Source organism: Coenobita brevimanus, chromosome 28 (genome assembly GCF_032717465.1).
Source record: "Coenobita brevimanus isolate Jiangsu-jjx chromosome 28, ASM3271746v2, whole genome shotgun sequence".
NCBI classification, from domain to species: Eukaryota; Metazoa; Arthropoda; class Malacostraca; order Decapoda; family Coenobitidae; genus Coenobita; species Coenobita brevimanus.
In genome coordinates, this window is record NC_136981.1 from 16,873,517 (window position 1) to 16,892,911 (window position 19,395).

The 19,395-nt window shown below is 41.6% G+C and overlaps 1 protein-coding gene across 1 annotated transcript in view; it reads left to right on the plus strand.

Annotated features, from left to right (window-relative positions):
- The window catches only part of LOC145394748 (cytochrome P450 2L1-like), a 129,171-nt gene that overhangs the window by 64,468 nt on the left and 45,308 nt on the right, over window positions 1–19,395 (plus strand). Inside the window, exons 5-7 of the mRNA XM_080268528.1 lie at window positions 7,066–7,186; window positions 7,705–7,885; window positions 8,664–8,781. Of these exons, the coding sequence (XP_080124654.1) occupies window positions 7,066–7,186; window positions 7,705–7,885; window positions 8,664–8,781 (420 nt within the window). The remainder of the gene's footprint in view (window positions 1–7,065; window positions 7,187–7,704; window positions 7,886–8,663; window positions 8,782–19,395) is intronic.

Here is a 19,395-nt window from a genome sequence, read left to right on the forward strand (position 1 = left end):
GCGGATTATCGATTTTTTCTCTCGTGCCCATGCTTAAAAATGCACAGCTACATCCAGTATCTCAGCCCAGATGAAAATATCATCTTTCTCCTTCCATACGACATACACAGCAACCCTGTTTACGATTATGAATAATTACAAGATTAAAGAAAAGAAAAAACATGACAATAAGAAAAATACATTTTTGTTTTCATATCTTTACCTATTTGTTCAGGTTTGTTTTAATGGTTTGGATCATTCACTCCACTGTGTGACTTATAGAAAACTGTGAAAACTTTTGGGAAGGGAAGGAACATCTCGGGCATGAGACTGACCTTCACTTCATGCTCTTACACCTCATTAATTTGTCAGTTCACCACCTGCTGCCGTGACGGGTGGGTGTATGATTTTTTCGCACATGACCATGCCTAAATACATACAGTTACACCCAGTATCTCGACCCAATCAAACCCATATTTCTCCTCCCTCGTGAAACACACACAGCAACTCTGTTTACGACTGTAAATAAATTCAGGCATAGAGGAAGGAAAAATAATAAAAAAATAAGAGAAAAATATACTTTTCTTTGGTGCCTTTCACAAGCGTAACAGAAATGCCTTCCGTGTTCACGAGATGTTTTTGTGGGTGGAAATGCCTCCCTTCCTTCCTGCTAATCAGTTCGTGCGAGGTGCGAATCGCAGGTTGTCTCGTATTTCAACGCTCACTGTTCAGCCTGTACACTCAGCAGAAGATGTTGATCTCATTTAGGTCTGAAAATAAAACTCCTGCTTCCCTCTTACAGCAAACTCGATCATCAAGACTACAAAAATAAGTTGATACTATCATAAACACAATAAACACCGAAAGTGCAAAATAAATTCATAATATATATATATATATATATATATATATATATATATATATATATATATATATATATATATATATATATATATATATATATATATATAAACTCAAACCTCGCCTATTATATACTGTACCTCTTCAAAATACATAGTCATGTCACAACATTTCACTACCATTCAGGGTTGGATTTACCTACTTGTGGACCCCAGGCCAAACTCATCAGTTGGCCCCAAAACTATTGTACAGGGACTCCACACTCCGGCCCTTATACTTATTGTACAGGGGCCCTTATGGTTGTGAATATATTTTATAATGAAATACTTGGTGTACACTTGAAACAAGGTTATACACTGGCACACTGCATGACTAATTAGTTTCAGTGGGCCCCCAGATATCGGTGGGCTCTAAGCCAATGGCCTACTTGGCCTATTGGTAAATCCGGCCCTGGTGCCATTAGCAATGTTATTTGGTAAAAAAAAAAAAAAAAGCAGCTTGTGCTATGTTGCATCACTGCAATACCTGCCTGTGACGGGTATCAGCTGCCTCAATTTACGCAACTTCCACACTCACTTGCATGGCTTAGGAAGAGTCTAGGAAGATCAAAATTGCACTGCAGGGTGCATCTGACGTCCTTCAATTGGGAAAGAAAAAAAAATCGGTTTTCGAAACTTCAAAAATCGGCCCCAGGATCGGCTAGTGGGTCCCTACAAATTACACACAGTTAGCCACGGAGGGGTTAAGCAACTGAATTCACTCACTCACGCAATCAAGCTATCTAACATTCTTAAATCTAGAAAACAGAAAGAAAATACCGTGAAAAGGAGAGATATGGACACACAGAACTGCCAGGAAGACAGGGCTGATCTGCTGATTGCTGGAATGAAACATGGAGGCACAGAGTTGGAAGAAGAATGGATAACCTAGTCGCTAAGACACTGCCAAGACACCATGGGTAATTTTCGGTGATCATTGCTACTATTGCACTGCTCTGAGAAGCACGTCCGTCTCTCGTAGATGCCGGCCTCTGATTTGGTGGAGAGTTATGGAGTCGCAGAACTGCAAGGAAACTAGATGATCCGCTGCTTAAGGCATAATCGAAGGCCTTCGCTATTCACTACTCACTGCACAGCTCTGAGAACACATCCATCTCTCTAGGCTGCCAGCCTTTAATTGTCTGTTCTCACGAGCTGCAGGCCATGATCATGGGAAGAGGGCGGAACTTCCTCTCCCGGCGGTTACAGGGGCAGGGTGAATGGTATATACATATTAATGTCACTCAGTGATGTCTGTGCATAAAGACAGTCACTCCTGACACAATGATAAATGATTTGAAAATCTGTTCCAATCAGTGTGCAAACGTGGGATGGTTAGTACTGAGCGAAGTTCTCTGGGATTTCCACTAGCATTGTGTAAACTTTTAAAGTAATACGATGTCACGAATTCGTGACATTTACAACTGCTCTTCCTATATTAAGAGTATCGTCCTATGCTTATGATCTAAATACAGCTTCAACACATTGCAAAACGTAACAAGCAGCAGGCCAACTCCAACAGTAATATATGCTTCCTAAAATAATGGCTTAGACATAACAGAATGGCTGCTTCACCAACCAAATCAATCATCACTTTTCATTGCTGACAGGCACGAATCTCAAACCCATCCTCAAGTTTCCCTCTTCATATAATTACGTCCACTGGAAAGACACATACAAGCCACTTTAAGGCTAAGGTAAAATCGATTTCTTAAAAATACTCACGGGGACTACTCTACGGCAGCAAAAGAAATTACTGAAGGCAGTCTACAAAGCGGTCAGTCAAACAACAAAGAATTTTAACAGCTACATACATGAAAAATATTTGAATATCATGCACAGAACCTTAAGAGTAATAACAGGAGGAATAAAAGCCACATATTCCTTGCATCCAGGGACAAAAATACTCTGTCACGGACCATATGATGGCATGAATATGAATACAAGAGGCACATTGATTCATCTCAGAATACACCCCACCCAAGTAGCTTTATGTTGCGTTACACCTCATAAAAAACACTGCCGAGTGACTCAGTAACATCCTCCTCCTCCACCTAACACTACGTTCTACAGTCACATACACAGACGCAGATGCAAAAGCCACCCAGAATCTCCAGTTAAACAGCTTCATTCATCAACCACCACTAGCGTTTCATTCCTCAGAAACTACCCTATCTAGAGAAACACGACTGCTTCTTGCCAGACTGTGATGCGGCAACTACCCCTCCCTCTTAACTTACCAACACAAAATGCAACTCACATACAATCCACCATGCCAACATTGTGATGCATCCTCCCTACATCACATTTCCCTCAAGTATTTCACTTTCGCAACAAAAAACAAACCTTCAAAATAACCAGAACAGAAGATCCCAGGGAGCATCCAGTTAAAGTGGCCGGTTTCCTATCGTTTATTAGGCTGACGTCTAGATAACCTGGGGTTTCACTAACAACCAGAATATAGTGTACTGTAAATGCAGTATAGTGTAGTGTGGTAAAGAGTATTGTATCGTAAGTAGATTTACAGTATATTATAGAGTATATTTTTATGCATGGAAGAAGGAGCAGGTCAGAAACCCCCATGATTCTTCCTTCTAAGAAAAACACAAAACAAGATAACAGAAAGCCAAATTCAACATCTGGTCATTTTGAGATGCCTGGATACACTGCTTTTGAAAGACTGAAGGTCATAGACAGTAGGAAATACAGACAGAGGAAGAAAGCTCTGGTGCTGACCTGTCTCATATATGAGGAGCTGGGAGTAACAGTTAACTCTTGCATTAGACAGCTGGATGGAAAAGTGATAAGAGTTTGTTGCTAGATGAGTGCAATGCATCTACCGGTGTGGTGGAGGGATGCAGTCAGACAGTTCAGAGGAGTCATGACCATTTAAGGAGCAATACAAAAGAGAAAGATGCAAGAGTGTGGTGAGGAGACAGATTGAAGGGAGTCAGTGAGAGGAGGAGAGTTAATGAGACCGAAACCCTTTGACTCCACTTTCTTGAAAAAAGCTGTATGTGGGAAGCCTCCCCACACATGAGAGTTGTACTCTACACAGGGAAGAATAAAACCTGTGTATGAAGTGAACAACTTTGCAAGGGTAAAAAGGCATGGAGTCCAATTAGCACATCTAAACTCATGGAAGCAGGTTTTACAAGTGAGGTAATTTGACCTTTGTGAGATAAATCCCAATAGAATGAAACCCCAAGTAGGTTTAAAGATGATGCATGACTGAGTCGGATATTTTTAAAATTAGAGGATACTCCTGTGGAAGATCTTTACGAGCTGAAAGATGCAAGAACTGAGTTTGTGAAGTATTAAAAAAATATATTTTTACCCCAATTAAAGATATGAGCCAAGTCAGACTTTAGGTGTCCCATAGCCTCATCTCCTGTTTGTTGAAGTAAGTGCTGAGATGGACGCTGCAGGAAGCAAATAGAAAGGTGAAGAGTGGAGTCACCAGTGTATGAGTGGATAGGGTTTGATGTACAGCTTAGGTCATTGATGAATAGAAAGAAGAGAGTTGGTGATAGGACAGAATCCTGAGGAACGCCACTACTGATAGCTTTAGGAGAGGAATGGTGGCCATTTAAAACAGCAGCTATAGAACTACCAGTAAGGAAACTAGAGACGAATACACAGATAAAAGGATAGAAACCGTATGAGGGCAGATTGGATATTAAAGATGCCTTTGAGATGTCAAGTGCAATGGCAAAGTTCTTGCCAAAGTCCCGAAAGGAGGGTGACCAGAAGTCTGAAAGGTCGGTGAGAAGACCGCCAGTGTAGCATCCCTAGTGGAAACGATAATGATGATCAGAAAGAAGATTGTGATTGGAAAGGTGCATTATTATTATTATTTTTTTTTCTTTTTTTTTAAAGGACTGATTCAAATATTTTTGAAATACAGGATGTTAAACAGATTGGGCGATAGTTTGAGGGCTGGAAATGATCACCCTTCTTTGGGACTGGCTGAATGAGAGCAAACTTCCAGTAAGAAAGAAAGTACAAAAGAGTTTGCTTAGGCAGGGTGTAAGCAGTGAAGCACAGTTCTTTTAGGACAACAGGAGGGACCCTATCAGGCCCATATACCTTGTTAGTATTGAAGCCAGAGATGGCAGACAAAACATCAGTTGAAGAAATTTTAATGTCCGCCATGGGGAAGTCAGAGGATATTGATGGAAGAATAGCACCAGAATCATCTAAGGTGGAATTGGAGGAGAAAGTGGGAGCGATGAGTTATGCTTTATCGGTAGAAGAAATAGCTATTGTTCCACCAAAGTGGAAAAGAGGAGGAAATGATGATAAGGTAAAGTTGTTAAAAAGGTTTTTGGGAAGGCGCCAGAAGGAGCAGGAAGAATTTGAGAGAGTTCAGAACTTTTAGTATGAATGAAATTATTTTTAACAAAGCGAAGAACAGACTTAGTACAATTATTCTGGGCAGAAACATAAAAGAGATGAGACTCAGGGTGAGGTGCTCCAGTACCTTTTGTAAGCCTGCTTGTTGTTGGCAGCATTAGAACAAGCGTGATTAGAACCTTTTTCTTTTTTTTTTGTATCAGTCATAAGATAAGAGAAAGGACTGTATGCTTCCAGGCCCGAGAGAGTAACCTCTGTAATGTGCCAGGCACACTCAGAGGCTCTTGGCCATGGAAGCAATAATTATTCCAGGGAAAATCAAAGAAGTACCGCCCTTGGCCCTCCCAATTAGCAGCCCCAAAGTGACATAGCTGCCTATTCTTGGAAGGATCCACAGTCCTTACTGGAGCGACAGAACAGGTTAAGGTGATGAGGTTATGGTCAGGGGAGCCCAGTGGAGAGAAAAGATTAACAGCATAAGCAGAGGGATTAGTTGTAAGAATGAGGTTAAGTATGTTGGAACACTCTCTAAAGTGGTTTGGGATACGGTAAGGGTGCTGTACAGACTGCTCAGAGTCATTGAGGATAAAAAAGATGTAGGCTTGTTCACTTGGTGGATCAGTGAAAGGAGACGAGAGCTAAAGGTGGTGTTGAACATTGGAATCAACTAGAATGGATTTTTCAGAGAAAATTGATGGGCTCGTTTCATCTTACAAGAAGTAAGATAGTCATGGAAGTAAGATAATCAAAGAATTTTTCATACTCAGTAGAATCAGGGGATAAGTAAGCATCACAGATATATTTAATCAGAGAATGACAGGACAGCCAAACCCAGGGGAAAGAAATTTCAGAAGATTCAAGTTCAGGAACACGAGAGGAAGGTATGTTGTTACATACATTTATACAACAGCCACAGCCACATTTGGCTTTGAAATGCATATAAAGAAAGTAGGAGGATACAGAGAAGGGTTTGCTATCAGTTCCCTCAGACAGTTGACTCTGTGAGGACAAGAAGGTGAGCTTTCTCTCAAGAGAGAGAAAGTTTGAGGAAAGGCTGCGAATGTTGCAGAAAAGAAGCAGTCAGACAGTGGTTCTAGGCATCTCCCTTGGTTGTCACCGGGAGAGGGGTGAATGATGGTGGCTTTTATGGTCCTACCCCTCCCCGTCCTCCAAGGGACTCAAGGCTTCGTGTTGTGATGATGCCATTTTTTTTTTTTTTTTAAGAAAGTGTGGTTTGTAATGTGCATATAGTTTGGAGTTGGCAGTAATAGGAACTTGTATTAGAGAGAATGCTGGCCTACTCTCTTTGTTACTGTGCGTTACTGTGCGAAATAGTAGTAACTTCATATTATAACAATAATAGTGTGTTGTGTGGTAGTACTATAGCCGTGTGTTGTGTTGCAGTTAAATTTAGAGTACCACAGTGTACAGCAGTGTTGTTTGCTGCTGTTGTTGCTGATTAACCAAGGTCTGAGCGAGCAGACCCATTGACCACAGGTATGAAACTGCTTCTATGAGACCGTCCTTTAGGTACAGTATAGTAAATAAGACAGAGAACAGGCCCATTGTAGGTAGACAACGCCTCACCAGGGCCGTACTAGGGTCTTTCCCCACGACAAGATGCTGGGAAATATGAGAAGGACTGGCTTCCATGTGGAGGCGCATCTGCTCCACCCAGGGTGAACAGCGCCGCTATGTGTAGGCTCCTCTTTAACTTCCAGGCTTCTTGTACTGTAGTGTATTGTGATCAAGGTGTAACGTCACGTGTTCACCAAAAGTGTAGGTATAGTTTAAAGTAAGTGTAATGCATTATGATATATATATCCAACAGAAAGTGATTGAGGATCACAGCAAAACATTGGATCCCAGCCACCCCCGGGACTACATTGATGCCTACATGATAGAGGCTGAGGCGCAGAAGGATAACCCAGACTCTACCTTCAGGCTTGATTGTGAGTAAAGGAGAGGAGAATAGAGTAGATGAGATGAGCAGAATAGGGGAGTGTAGAGGAGAGGAAACAGCGCAGATTTGTGCTGAATAATATAAAAAGGAGAGAGAGAGAGAGAGAGAGAGAGAGAGAGAGAGAGAGAGAGAGAGAACAAATTAACTGAAAGATGAAATGAAAGAAAACGAATTATTAATGAAATGAGTGAAAGAAAAAGATAACAAGGGAAAAAAAGAAAAAATAAAAGCGATAAAATGAGGGAAACAGAGAAAAAGAGAGAATCCTACCATCATCTCCCAGCCTTACAAAGACCCACTAACAGTTAGATGAGCAGACAGATGTAAAGTTTACAAATACATGCAATCTTATGCTCTTCTGTCTAAACATAATTCCAAGTCTAATACTCATCCCCTCTTCGTTAAATAGATACATGATAAGGTTTCAGATACATTCACTCTCCCCTCTTCAGTCTTACTTTATAGTCTAAACTAATCTCTCCATCCTGTTCCCATCCCCCCCACCAGACAAGGACCTTTTGGCATCAATACGTAACATGTTCGCAGCCGGGAGCGACACTACCTCAGCCACATTACGCTGGGTGTTTCTGTTCATGGCTCTGTATCCTGATGTGCAGAAGAAGGTGCAGGATGAGATTGACTCTGTGGTTCCTTGTGACTCCCTCCCTGCACTGGAACACAAGACTATGTGAGTTTGGCTGTCTTACTTTTTCCCTCTCTCATTTTCCAATAACACACTTCATTGCCTCATTCTGACAGACTGGTGCTAAAAAGGAGTGAAACAGTTGCGGTATCCACCCAGGAGTCAAACTTCCTCTTTTTGTTTTCCTTCACCTCGGTGTGGCGAACACTTTCCGTACTCGCACTACCGTAAACTATATTTCAGCTTTTACACACAGCCTGCTGCAATAGCTATTACTACTACTACGGCTACCACCACCAAGACTACTACTACTGCTACAGCAACTATTACTACTACTACTACTACTACTACTACTACCACCTCTACTATTACTACTACTACTACTACTACTACTACTACTACCACCTCTACTATTACTACTACTACTACTACTACTACTACTACTACTACTACCACTACTACTACTACTACTACTGCCACCTCTACTATTACTACTACTACTGCTACTACTACTACTACAGCTACAGGTAATAACTAATAAAAATAATTATGATTATAAAGTCATCATCATCATCATCATCATCATCATCATCATCAGAATAATAATAATAATAATATTAATAATAATATTAGTATTAATATTAATATTAATATATTAATACCAGCACAGCCACCACAACAAACAAAAAAAAACTAGCTTTCCTGTCGCGGAAAAAAATAAATATATAAATAAAACAGGCCGAAGATGACGATGACGATGATAATGACGATGACGGTAATGATGATGATAATGATAATGATGATAATGCTCTTCTCCCCTCAGCCTGCCTTACCTCCAAGCGACTATTTGTGAGGTACAGAGAAGAGCCTCACTCGTTCCCATGGGTTTGTTCCATATGGCCACTGAAGACACCACACTAGCTGGCTACGACATCCCCAAGGTGAGTTCGAGTGAGAAAATGAGGGTGGTACAACATGTAAGATGTATGGGAGTGAAAGAGTGGGACAGTGAATGTCAGAGGGCCATTTAGCACATAACGCTGGCAGGCCGCAACATCCCGAAGGTAAGCAAGACTGAAAGAATCAAAGTGAATGAGAGTGAGTTAAAGTGAATTAGAGTGAGTTAGAGTGAGTCTGAATGAGAATTACAGTGTGACTGAGGGTGAGACTGAGAGCCAAAGTGAGAACATGAGCAGGCTACAGCATCAGTAATGTATGTGGCAAAAGTAATGGAAGTGAGACTGAGAGGGTCACTAAGCAAATAACACTGGCAGGCTACAACATCCCAAAGGTGAGTCAGAGTGAGAGCTAGACTGTAACTTAGGGTGAGTCAGAGTTAGTGTGAGAACATATGCAGGCTGCGATGGGAAGAATGAGAGTGAGAATCATTGAAGACACTACACTAGCATGCCACAACAACCCAAACTGAGTCTGAATGAGCGTGAGAGAGAGTCAGAGTGAGTCAGAGTGAGAACACGTACAAATAATGATACAAAAGAAGGGATGAGAGTGAATGAGAGGATGTAAATGGAAAGTGAAGACACTGGCATGTTACTGTATCAGTAAAGCGGGCCATACACGCACAGGCGAGCCCGTCCGGTGGCCTGAAGACGCCGGCCTTAACGAATAATGCTGTGCCTACACACGTTTCAGTCGGCCTCACGTCTAGAGCTCAGATGCAAGGGAAACACCATGGCGTGAGGGTGACCATGGATACTGCGCTGCCCACAGATGTCCTGGAGCAGTATGCAACTGGGGCTGTTGCTGCAGCCTATACTGCAAATATTAGAATGAGGAGGGAAAAACGGACCAAATGGGAAAATTTTGGTTGATTAGGAGTACATTGTCCCATCTGACTGTTGAAAGAACTGCGGTGCATCTCCACTCCCGCACAACTGACACAAGACTGATGCCTGACAGTCTGCGGTACCCCACACATGCTCAGTTTACCTGAACCTGACCAGAGCATGAACACTGAAATCTGTCCACGACAGATCCCATGACAACTGTTGAGGCCACCTGCACAGGTGCCTGTTCCCTACCCACACACGCCCAGGTTTGTCTGAATGGGCTGGCCTCTTCAGGCCACTGGACGGGCTTTACCTGTGAGTGTATGGCCTGCTTAATAGTGGTAGTGCTTACACTGTTCAGGTTGCGTAGTGTCAAAATGGCAACTTGTAATTAAGGTACAGCGGCGCTAGGATCAGAACGCTAGTAAAGTCCAGATTTAAGCATACGGACTAAACGATCTTCAGTATTTAACCCGTCACGTCCTGAGGTTTTCCGCACCTCCGACATCCCCCAGTCCTGAGGTATTTTCGATTTTTTTTTTTTTGGCTAAAACCTTCGCTTTTGGTGAGAAACATCGAAAATTCATAGAGAAATCGCTCACCTGAGGTTTAAAGTGCCCAATCCAGGTAGGAGTTCCTCCTTACCTGAGTGGGTTTTCTAACATGCTGGCACCAAAGAAAACGAGTTTTATGGGAGGGTAACTATTTTATCCACTCATAAACGGTATTTATTTATTTATTTGGTACGAATGTATATGTAGTATGACAGTATATTGGTTCAAGCAGTAATAAAGGCATTATAAGCATTGTTTCACTCACTAACTAATCACCATACCTGACCTATTTTTGCCACACTACCTGATCATTATTTCTGGCTGTTTCTTCTTCTAATGCTATGTAAACATTGTCCTCCACATTGTCATCGATTGGGGAATCACTCTGGCCCTGAATAACTTTACTAACCAGGTCACTGGTAACAGGTCCTTTGCCAAGACAATGGCGTGAGGGGGGGAGGGGGGAGGTTATGCAGTGTAAGGCATTGTCCCTGCTTGATATCTTGTACAGGAATAGAGGAAGGTGTCCTGTGTATACATACGAAAAATCACGTGCGAAAATTGAAAATTGTGCAAATTAGCGACCTTGCAATTGCACGACGTACTGGTACGTCGCCGGGACTGACAAATGCAAATCGTTGCAACGTACCCATACGTCGTCGGGACGGGGCGAGTTAAGTATAAACCTAGTCGCAAAACCCTGCTAACCCTCGTAGGAATAGCAAAATTTGATCGAAAAAATATTGTTTTCTTCATTCTTTCCTTCTTCATCAGTCTTAGCCCCAAAATGAAAGAGCCTACAGGGGCGTGTCATGCACCAGAACGTTTCTTAACAACCGGGGATGTTTATGTTCATACTTTTAGAGCACAGTTCGAGCTGCAGTACTTCGAGTTTTAGCCTAAAAACATTTTGAAACATATTCTTCCAGAATATGTACAGCTCCACAAATTTGTATTGCTTCATTCCATGTTAGCATTTTATGTATGCGGTATCAGTAATCAAAACATTTTATAGTGCAGCTAATGAGTGTTTAGACGTTGGCTTCCATAAAATGATCATATACTAGAATAAATATTTATTTTAAAAACATTAATGCTATGCAAGAATGGAAAAGGTTCAGAAACAAAAGATGAAAAGGGGCACAAAAATAAGACAGCATTTGAGATGGGACGTAATGCAGAGTTCTATGAAGATTATTACGTTCCACACTGTAGTCATAAAACGTTTGCAGAGAGAATAAGGGGAGCAAAGTGCAGCATATACTGCATCCGTAGTTTTTCCTTAATAAAAATTCTAAGTTGTGACAGGGAACAGATTGGAAATATGTCTATGTCGCTTAGCTAGAAGAGTGAATGTTAGTGAGGGTGATGGGGAGAGGAGGGAGAAGGCGAGAGAGATGAGAGGTGGATAGAGGATGAGAGATATGAGAGGGGGATAGATGATGAGAGATATATGAGAGAGAGGTAGAGGATGAGAGATATATGAGAGGGGGATAGAGGATAAGAGATATATGAGAAAGGGGTAGAGGATGAGTGATAGGTGAGAGAAGGGGACAGAGGATGAGAAATATATTAAATAGGGTAGACGATGAGAAATGGTGATGAATGACAAATGATGAGAGGTATATGGAAAAGAGGAATAGGGCAAAAAGGTCTGTGCGTGATGCTAAGGTAGCAACAGATGTTACGTGGAGTAGGCAGTTGACAGAATTTTCAGCAGAAAAAGAATATGTTTTGGAAGGAAGTGAAGAGGGTGAGAGGGGGAGAGTCTGGGGAGGAAGAACGAGTAAAAGAGAATGGAAGAATGTTAACTGAGATGGATGCAATTAGGAAGTGATAGGCAGAGTATTTTGGAAGATTGTTAAATATAGAGGCAGAAAGGGAGGCTGAGATGGGAGGACACAAGGAATAAATGTGTTAGTAGAGTTGAATGATTCTTTGATCACGATGGAGGAAGTGCAGGAAGCAGTAAAACTGACGAAAGCAGGGGAAGCTGCAGGTATGGATGGGTGTGCTGTGGAATGTCTGAAAGGTTGTGGAGCAACTATTGTTGAGTGGTTAGTAAAATTGCTGAATATGTGTTTTGTGAGTGGTATAGTGCCGATTGACTGGGCAAGTGCTTGTATGGTTCCGTTGTATAAAGGTATGGGTGATAATTATGAATGGACTAGTTTTAGAGATATAAGTCTGTTGAGTGTTGTAAAGTTTTTTTTTCTTTTAATAAGGGAAGAAGTAACCAAGGAATGAGCCCACATGAACGCTTCTTCCAAGAAAAAAACAAAAACAATACAAAGAAGAGCCAAATTCAAGATCCATTCAATTCGAGATGACTGGACACACTGCATTTGAAAGACTGGAGATCATAGGAAGTAAGAAATACAGACAGAGGGAGACAGTTCCAGAGTTGACCTGTTGCATAAATGAAAGACTGGGAGTAACGGTTAACTCTTGCATGACATAGTTGGACAGAAAAGGGATAAGAATTTGTTGCTAGACGGGTGCTACGCGCCCATCGTAGAGGTGGAGGGATGCAAGCAGACAGTTCAGAGGAGCAGTGACCATTGAAGTAGCGATAGAAAAGAGATAAAGAAGCAACAGTGCGGCAAAGAGACAGAGGTTGAAGGAAACCAGTAAGAGGAGAGTTGACAAGACGAATAGCCTTTGACTCCACCCTATTGAGAAGAGCTGTATGGGAGAGCATCCCCACACATAAGAGTTGTGCTCTAAACAGGGGCGAATAAAACCCGTGTATAAAGTCAACAACTGTGCAGGGGTAATGAAGGCACGGAGGCGGCTTAGCACACCTAATCTCTTGGAAGCAGATTTTACAAGAGACACAATATGATCTTTCCAAGATAAAACCCATGTGAATGAAACCCCAAGCATGTTCAAGGATGATGTAGGATTGAGCTGAATATTATTAAACATTAGTGGGTACTCTTGTGGAAGATTTTGATGGGTTGATAGGTGTAATACTAAGTCTTTGATCCATTAAAAACAACAAGATTATTTTTACCCCAATCAGAGATACGAGCCAAGTCAGACATCAGGTGTGCCATAGCCTCATCTCTTCTTTGTTGAAGTAACTGCTGAGATGGACGTTGTGGGAACCGAATGGAAAGGTGAAGGGTGGAATCATCAACGTACGAATGGATAGGATTAGATGTACATCTTTGAAGATCATTGGTGAATAAAAGAGAGTTGGTGATAGGACAGAGCCCTGAGGAACACCACTGTTGATAGATCTAGAAGAACAATGGCCGTCTACAACAGCAGGTATAGAACGACCAGAAAGGAAGCTAGAGATGAAGGCACGGATAGGAGGATAGAAACCATAAGAGGGCAGTTTGGAAATTAAAGATTTATGCCAGATTCGTTCGAAAGCCTTTGAGATGTTAAGTCCAATGGCAAAGCTATCGCCAAAGTCCCGAAAGGAGGATGACAAAGGAGTCTGAAAGGTAGGTGAGAAGCTTGCCAGTGGAGCGTCCCTGATGGAACCCATACTGATGATCAAAAAGAAGGTTGTGATAGGGAAGATGCTTGAATATTTTTCTGTTAAGAATAAACTCAAAAACTTTTGAGACACAGGATGTTAAAGCAATTGGACGATAGTTAGAGGGTTGGGAATTGTTACCCTTCTTTGGGACTGGCTGAATGAGAGCAAACTTTCAGCAAGAAGGAAAAGTAGAAGATGAAAGACAAAGGCGAAAATTTTACCTAGGCATGGTGTAAGCACTGAAGCACAGTTCTTGAGAACAACAGGAGGGACTCCATCAGGCCCATATGCCTTGCTAGTATTGAGGCCACTGATGGCAGAAAATACATCTAAAGAAATTTTAATGTCAGTTATGAGGAAGTCAGAGGGGGGAAGTAATGGAGGAACAGCACCGGAATCATCTAAGGTGGAATTGGAGGAGAAAGGCTGAGGAAACAGATCTGCTTTATCAGCAAAAGAAATAGCTTCAGAGCCATCAGAACTGAAAAGAGGATGGAAGGATGATGAGGTAATGTTGTTAGAAAGGTTTTTTGTAAGGTGCCAGAAGGAGCGGGAAGAATTCGAGTTGGAGAGTTGAGAGCATTTAGTACGGATGAAATTATTTTTTGCAGAGCGAAGAACAGACTTTGCACGATTCCAGGCAGAAACATAAAAAAGATGTGATTCAGAGGTGGGTTGGCTCTGGTATCTTTTATAGGTCCTCTCCTTGTTGCGGATAGCATTAGAACAAGCATGATTATACCAAGGCTTTCTTGCATTAGTCAAAGGATATGAGAAAAGAATGTATGCTTCCATGCCCAAGAGAATAACCTCCATAATGCGCAAGGCACACTCAGATGGCTCCCGGCCATGGAAGCATTAATCATTCCAGGGGAAAACAAAGAAGTACTGCCTGAGGGCATCTCATCCCACAGCTCCAAAATGCCACAGACAACGTCTCTTTGGAGGGTCCACAGGCCGTACCAGAGTGATAGGACAGGTTATGGTAACAAGGTTATGTTCGGAGGAGCCCAACGGAGAAAAAAGATTAACGGTGTGAGCAGAAGGATTAGTTGTAAGGAAGAGGTTAAGCATGTTGGAGCTCTCTGCAAGGCAGTCAGGGATACGGGTAGGGTGCTGTACAAGCTGCTCTAGGTCGTTTAGGATAGAAAAGATGAAGGCTTGTTCACCAGGTGGATAAGTGAATGGAGAGGAGAGCCAAAGGTGGTGGTGAATATTGAAATCTCCTTGAATGGAGATTTCAGAGAAAGAAGAAATGGATAGAATGTGTTCCATCGTAGAAGTATGATAGTCGAAGAATTTTTGATAGTCAGTAATTAGGAGATAAGTAAACAACACAGATATATTTAGTCAGAGAATGACAGGAGAGCCGAAGCCAGAGAGTAGAGAATTCAGAAGAATCAAGTTCAGGAACACGAGAATAAGATAGGTCGTCGCGTACATATACTCAACATTCACCTTTGGCTTTGAAATAAGTATAAAGTAGGAGGTTACAGAAAAGGGTGTGCTGTCAGTTGCCTCAGACAGCTGAGTCTCAGTAGGGAAGAGAAGGTGAGGTTTAGAGGAGGAGAGGTGGTGTATGGTAGAGTGTTGATTAAGAGAGTTAGAGGGGGTACATAGGGAGTGATTGGTGATGAGCAGTGTGGCTTTAGGAGAGGGAGGGGATGCGTGGATCAGGCGTTTGCTGTGAGACAGGTGTGTGAAAAGTATTCATTGGAAGGTAAGAATGTGTTTTGGGCTATCGTGGATTTAGAGAAAGCGTATGATAAAACTGATAGTGAGGCTTTGTGGACTGTTTTGAGACTGTATTAACTCAATGGTAGGTTGTTAAAATGGTGAAAAATTTTTGTGTAGATAGTAGAGCATGTGGAAGAGTGGGAAATACTGTGAGTGATTGGTCTCTCATGAGTGTGGGACTGCAGCAGGGATGTGCGATATCACCTTGATTATTTAATATTAATATGGATGGTTTTGTAAGGGAGGTGAATGTGAGAGTATTAGGTGGATGTTTGAGCTGGTGAATGCTGATGGTAGAGAGTGGAATCTGAATCAGCTGCTGTTTGCGGATGATACTGCACTGGTGGGCTGATTTGGAGGAGAGATTGAAACAGTTGGTAAAGGAGTTTGGAAGGGGGTGTGAAAGAGGAAATTGAGAATAAGAGTAAAGTGATGAAGTGCACAAGGTTGGCAAATGGTAGGAGAATGAATGTACTTTTGAATGGTGAGTTGCTTGAGGAGGAAGTGTTTTAAGTATTTAGAGTCACATATTGCTGTGGGTGGAAGAATAGATGTAGAGGTGTAGTTTAGAAAGAATGAAGTAGGAAAGGTGCTGGGAGGAATGAAAAATGCATTTAGATGTCGTTTGGTTAGAATGGATGTAAAGAGAAGGCTGTATGAGGGTGTAGTGGTACTGACTGCATTATATGGGGCTGAAACATGGAGTATGAGTGTAGCAGAGAGGAAGAGTTTAAATGTAATGGAGATGAGGTGACTGAGGAGTATGTGTTGAGGGATGCGTATGGACTGAGGGAGAAATGAAGTGCAAAGGAGAACTGGAGTTATATGGGAGATGGCTGAACGAGTTGAACAGAGAGTGTTGCAATGGTTTGGCCATATGAAGAGAATGGATGAAGAGTGGTTGGTTAAGAAGATAACTGGATCTGATGTAAAAGGTGTCAGTCTGAGAGGAAGACCATGAATAGGATGGATGGACAATGTGTAGAGAGCGTTTGATGCGAGAGAGGTGTCTGTAGAGCAAGGGAAAGTGGTTACACATGATGGGTATGACTAGAGAGAAATTGTGAATAAAAAATTGTTAAAGACCCAGGGGGATATTCTCCCACATTTTGTCTGATCAACTGATTAGGTCAGGTGGAGGTAAGGAGATGGGTCCATTATGATGTGGTACATGTAAACCAGCTCTGCTGTCGGGTCCTGCTGCAGATGTTGTTGATTGCACTGCGCAGTTGACTCTCGTGTGGTGTGGTTCAGTAAGGATCTGTCCCTTCTCCGCTTGGGGCTAAGATATGAGGAAATGTGTGTGTGTGTGTGTGTGTGTGTGTGTGTGTGTGTGTGTGTGTGTGTGTGTGTGTGTGTGTGTGTGTGTGTGTGTGTGTGTGTGTGTGTGTGTGAGGATGAGTAAATTGGGTTTTTGTCGTCCTGTCTTGGCTACCCCTTTTTTGGGGGAAAGCAGCCCAGGTATATAAATAGATAACCTTACTATTAGCTACAGCATGTCGGATGAGTGGGTGGATTGGTTGGATGGGTGGGCAGGGTTGGTGGGTGGGTGGATACTGGGAAAATCAGTCCATGGTAGCAATAGGTCCATGGAGAATATAACCCTGGGGAAAAGGGTGCAAGGATAAAATGGGAAGTCGAGGGTCCTCTCCCACACGGAAAGGCCATCCAGGGTCCCAGGTAATGCATGATCATAGGGCTTTTCCAGGCAATGCCAGGTGCCCTAAGTATGTAACTAAAATTCACATCATCTTAATCTGTTTGTCAGTTTTTGCCCACAAATTAGCCAAAATGGTGCATGACTGTATAACACTTTTTGAATCCACGTACCTTAAATGCGCTAAATTAAAAAATGCATTTAAAAAACGGGAGCAATCGGACTCCGGTTACCAAAAAATGTTTACACACGTCCATATCTTATGTAGTAAATGCGGAGGGGCATTTCCGTGGAGTTTGTTATCTCTGCACATGTGTGTGTGTGTATATATATATATATATATATATATATATATATTGTGTGTATATATATATATATATATATATATATATATATATATATATATATATATATATATATATATAGGCAAATCCCTTTTCAATAATGTAATTGGTCAAGTACAAATCGCCAGGCGGCATATCGTATCTCGGGATAGATTTAACATGTAAAGTATAGGGATGCATTTTTGACCTTTGGGTTCTCCCCCCTACCAAGTCCTAAACCGACCCAAATGAGTCCAAAAACAAGTTTAAAGGCAATCTAAATGGCCTAACAGCTGTAAAAAAGGCTAACCTAAGCCTAAAACCAGTGTCTGTCTCTCCTGTACCCACTCAAGGTCACTGGAGAATGCGATCCCTGACTCGTATTCAGACTCAGTAGAGATAAAAAAGCAGCATTGTATACAATCCTACCATTAGATGGAACTGGGACGATTAAATAAACATCTGTTATGCATAATAATAATGTATGAATGGTGCAAAATCATCCTAGGTGTGAATTGTTGTCATGGAGAATCACTGAAGTTTTGACAGGGAATTCTCTTGACGGGGAATGCGGTCGATGACGTGATTGGGATAGCCTTTTACTGTTCTGTTTGCTGAGTTCCTTTATTTTCTCTTGTCATATTTTCCAACATTTATTTAGAAATTTCTCTGCATTTTCAGTGTTTTTCCTTGAGCAGCCTAAATGTAAACACATGATTTATCAATGTCACAGTTTTCATCAATGCATGAAATATTTACTATATAAGGCTTTCATAATTAATAATATTTATTTAAAATCTCTATTATGCATTCCATGATAGGTTAAATGTTCAGTGGTTAAACACGAAACATTCTTTGTTAAATCATTTAGTTGTTGACACTGTTTTGTACCTCAACTGATGGGAGTGAATCCATACCCCAAATGACTGTTCATTCCACCTGTGAGTAAAAGACATTAATCTAAGTCAAAAAACAGTTTATAAATCAAACTAAGCACAAAAATTATGTTTAAAATATCATCAAAATTGGTTTCAAAAAATCAAAACCCACTGCAAAATTGGGGGTAGGCCTACAATAGGCAGGGTGCTGGGGTATTTCTACCCACATCTCTGTTCCAGGGTACCTCATCTAGGGGTATCATAAATTGGGATTTACCTCTGTGCTTGTGTGTGTGTGTATATATATATATATATATATATATATATATATATATATATATATATATATATATATACATATGATACAGTAGTAAAGTGTGCATTTTCGTACACTGAAGAACGAGGGTTCGCGCCCTGCCAGGGTAATAAACTTCGGGAGCGTTCTTCACGCCACATACTGCATTGGCGGACACAAGGAGTGCTGTGGTTGAACCAGTGTCCCATACTATAAAGTATGCTTGCACCCAGTCGGCTTGCGTGGGCCGATTAAACTTGGTTCACAGAATACACACACATCCAAAGGCACTCCAACGCTACAATTACACTTACAAGCACTTCTCACCCTACATATAATCTCTGCTAGACAGCGTAAGCCACTTGATAGAGATACAGTGGCTGTATTAGCCCCACTGTGGACGAGATAGGCCGGTCCTGAAGTGGAGACACAAAATATATATATATATATATATATATATACAGGCAGACTGTATAAACAATCATTTCGTGAAATGCCTAGTCAATTCCTGAAATCAGTCTAAACTGGAATGGGTTAATTTAGGTTAGGTTAATTTAGGCTGCGGTTAGGTTAGGCTCGAACCAGTGTCGTGTACTATAAAATATGCTTGCACCCATTCGGTTTGAACGGGCCGATTACACTTGGTTCACAGACTACACACACATCCAAAGCCACTCCAACACTACAGTCAAACTTAGAAGCACTTCTCACCCTACATAAAATCTCTACCAGACAGCCTAAGCCACTTGGTATAGATACATAGGCTATATCGTCCCCACTTCGGTCAGGATAGGCCGGTGCAGCAGTGGACACTCATGCGGCTGA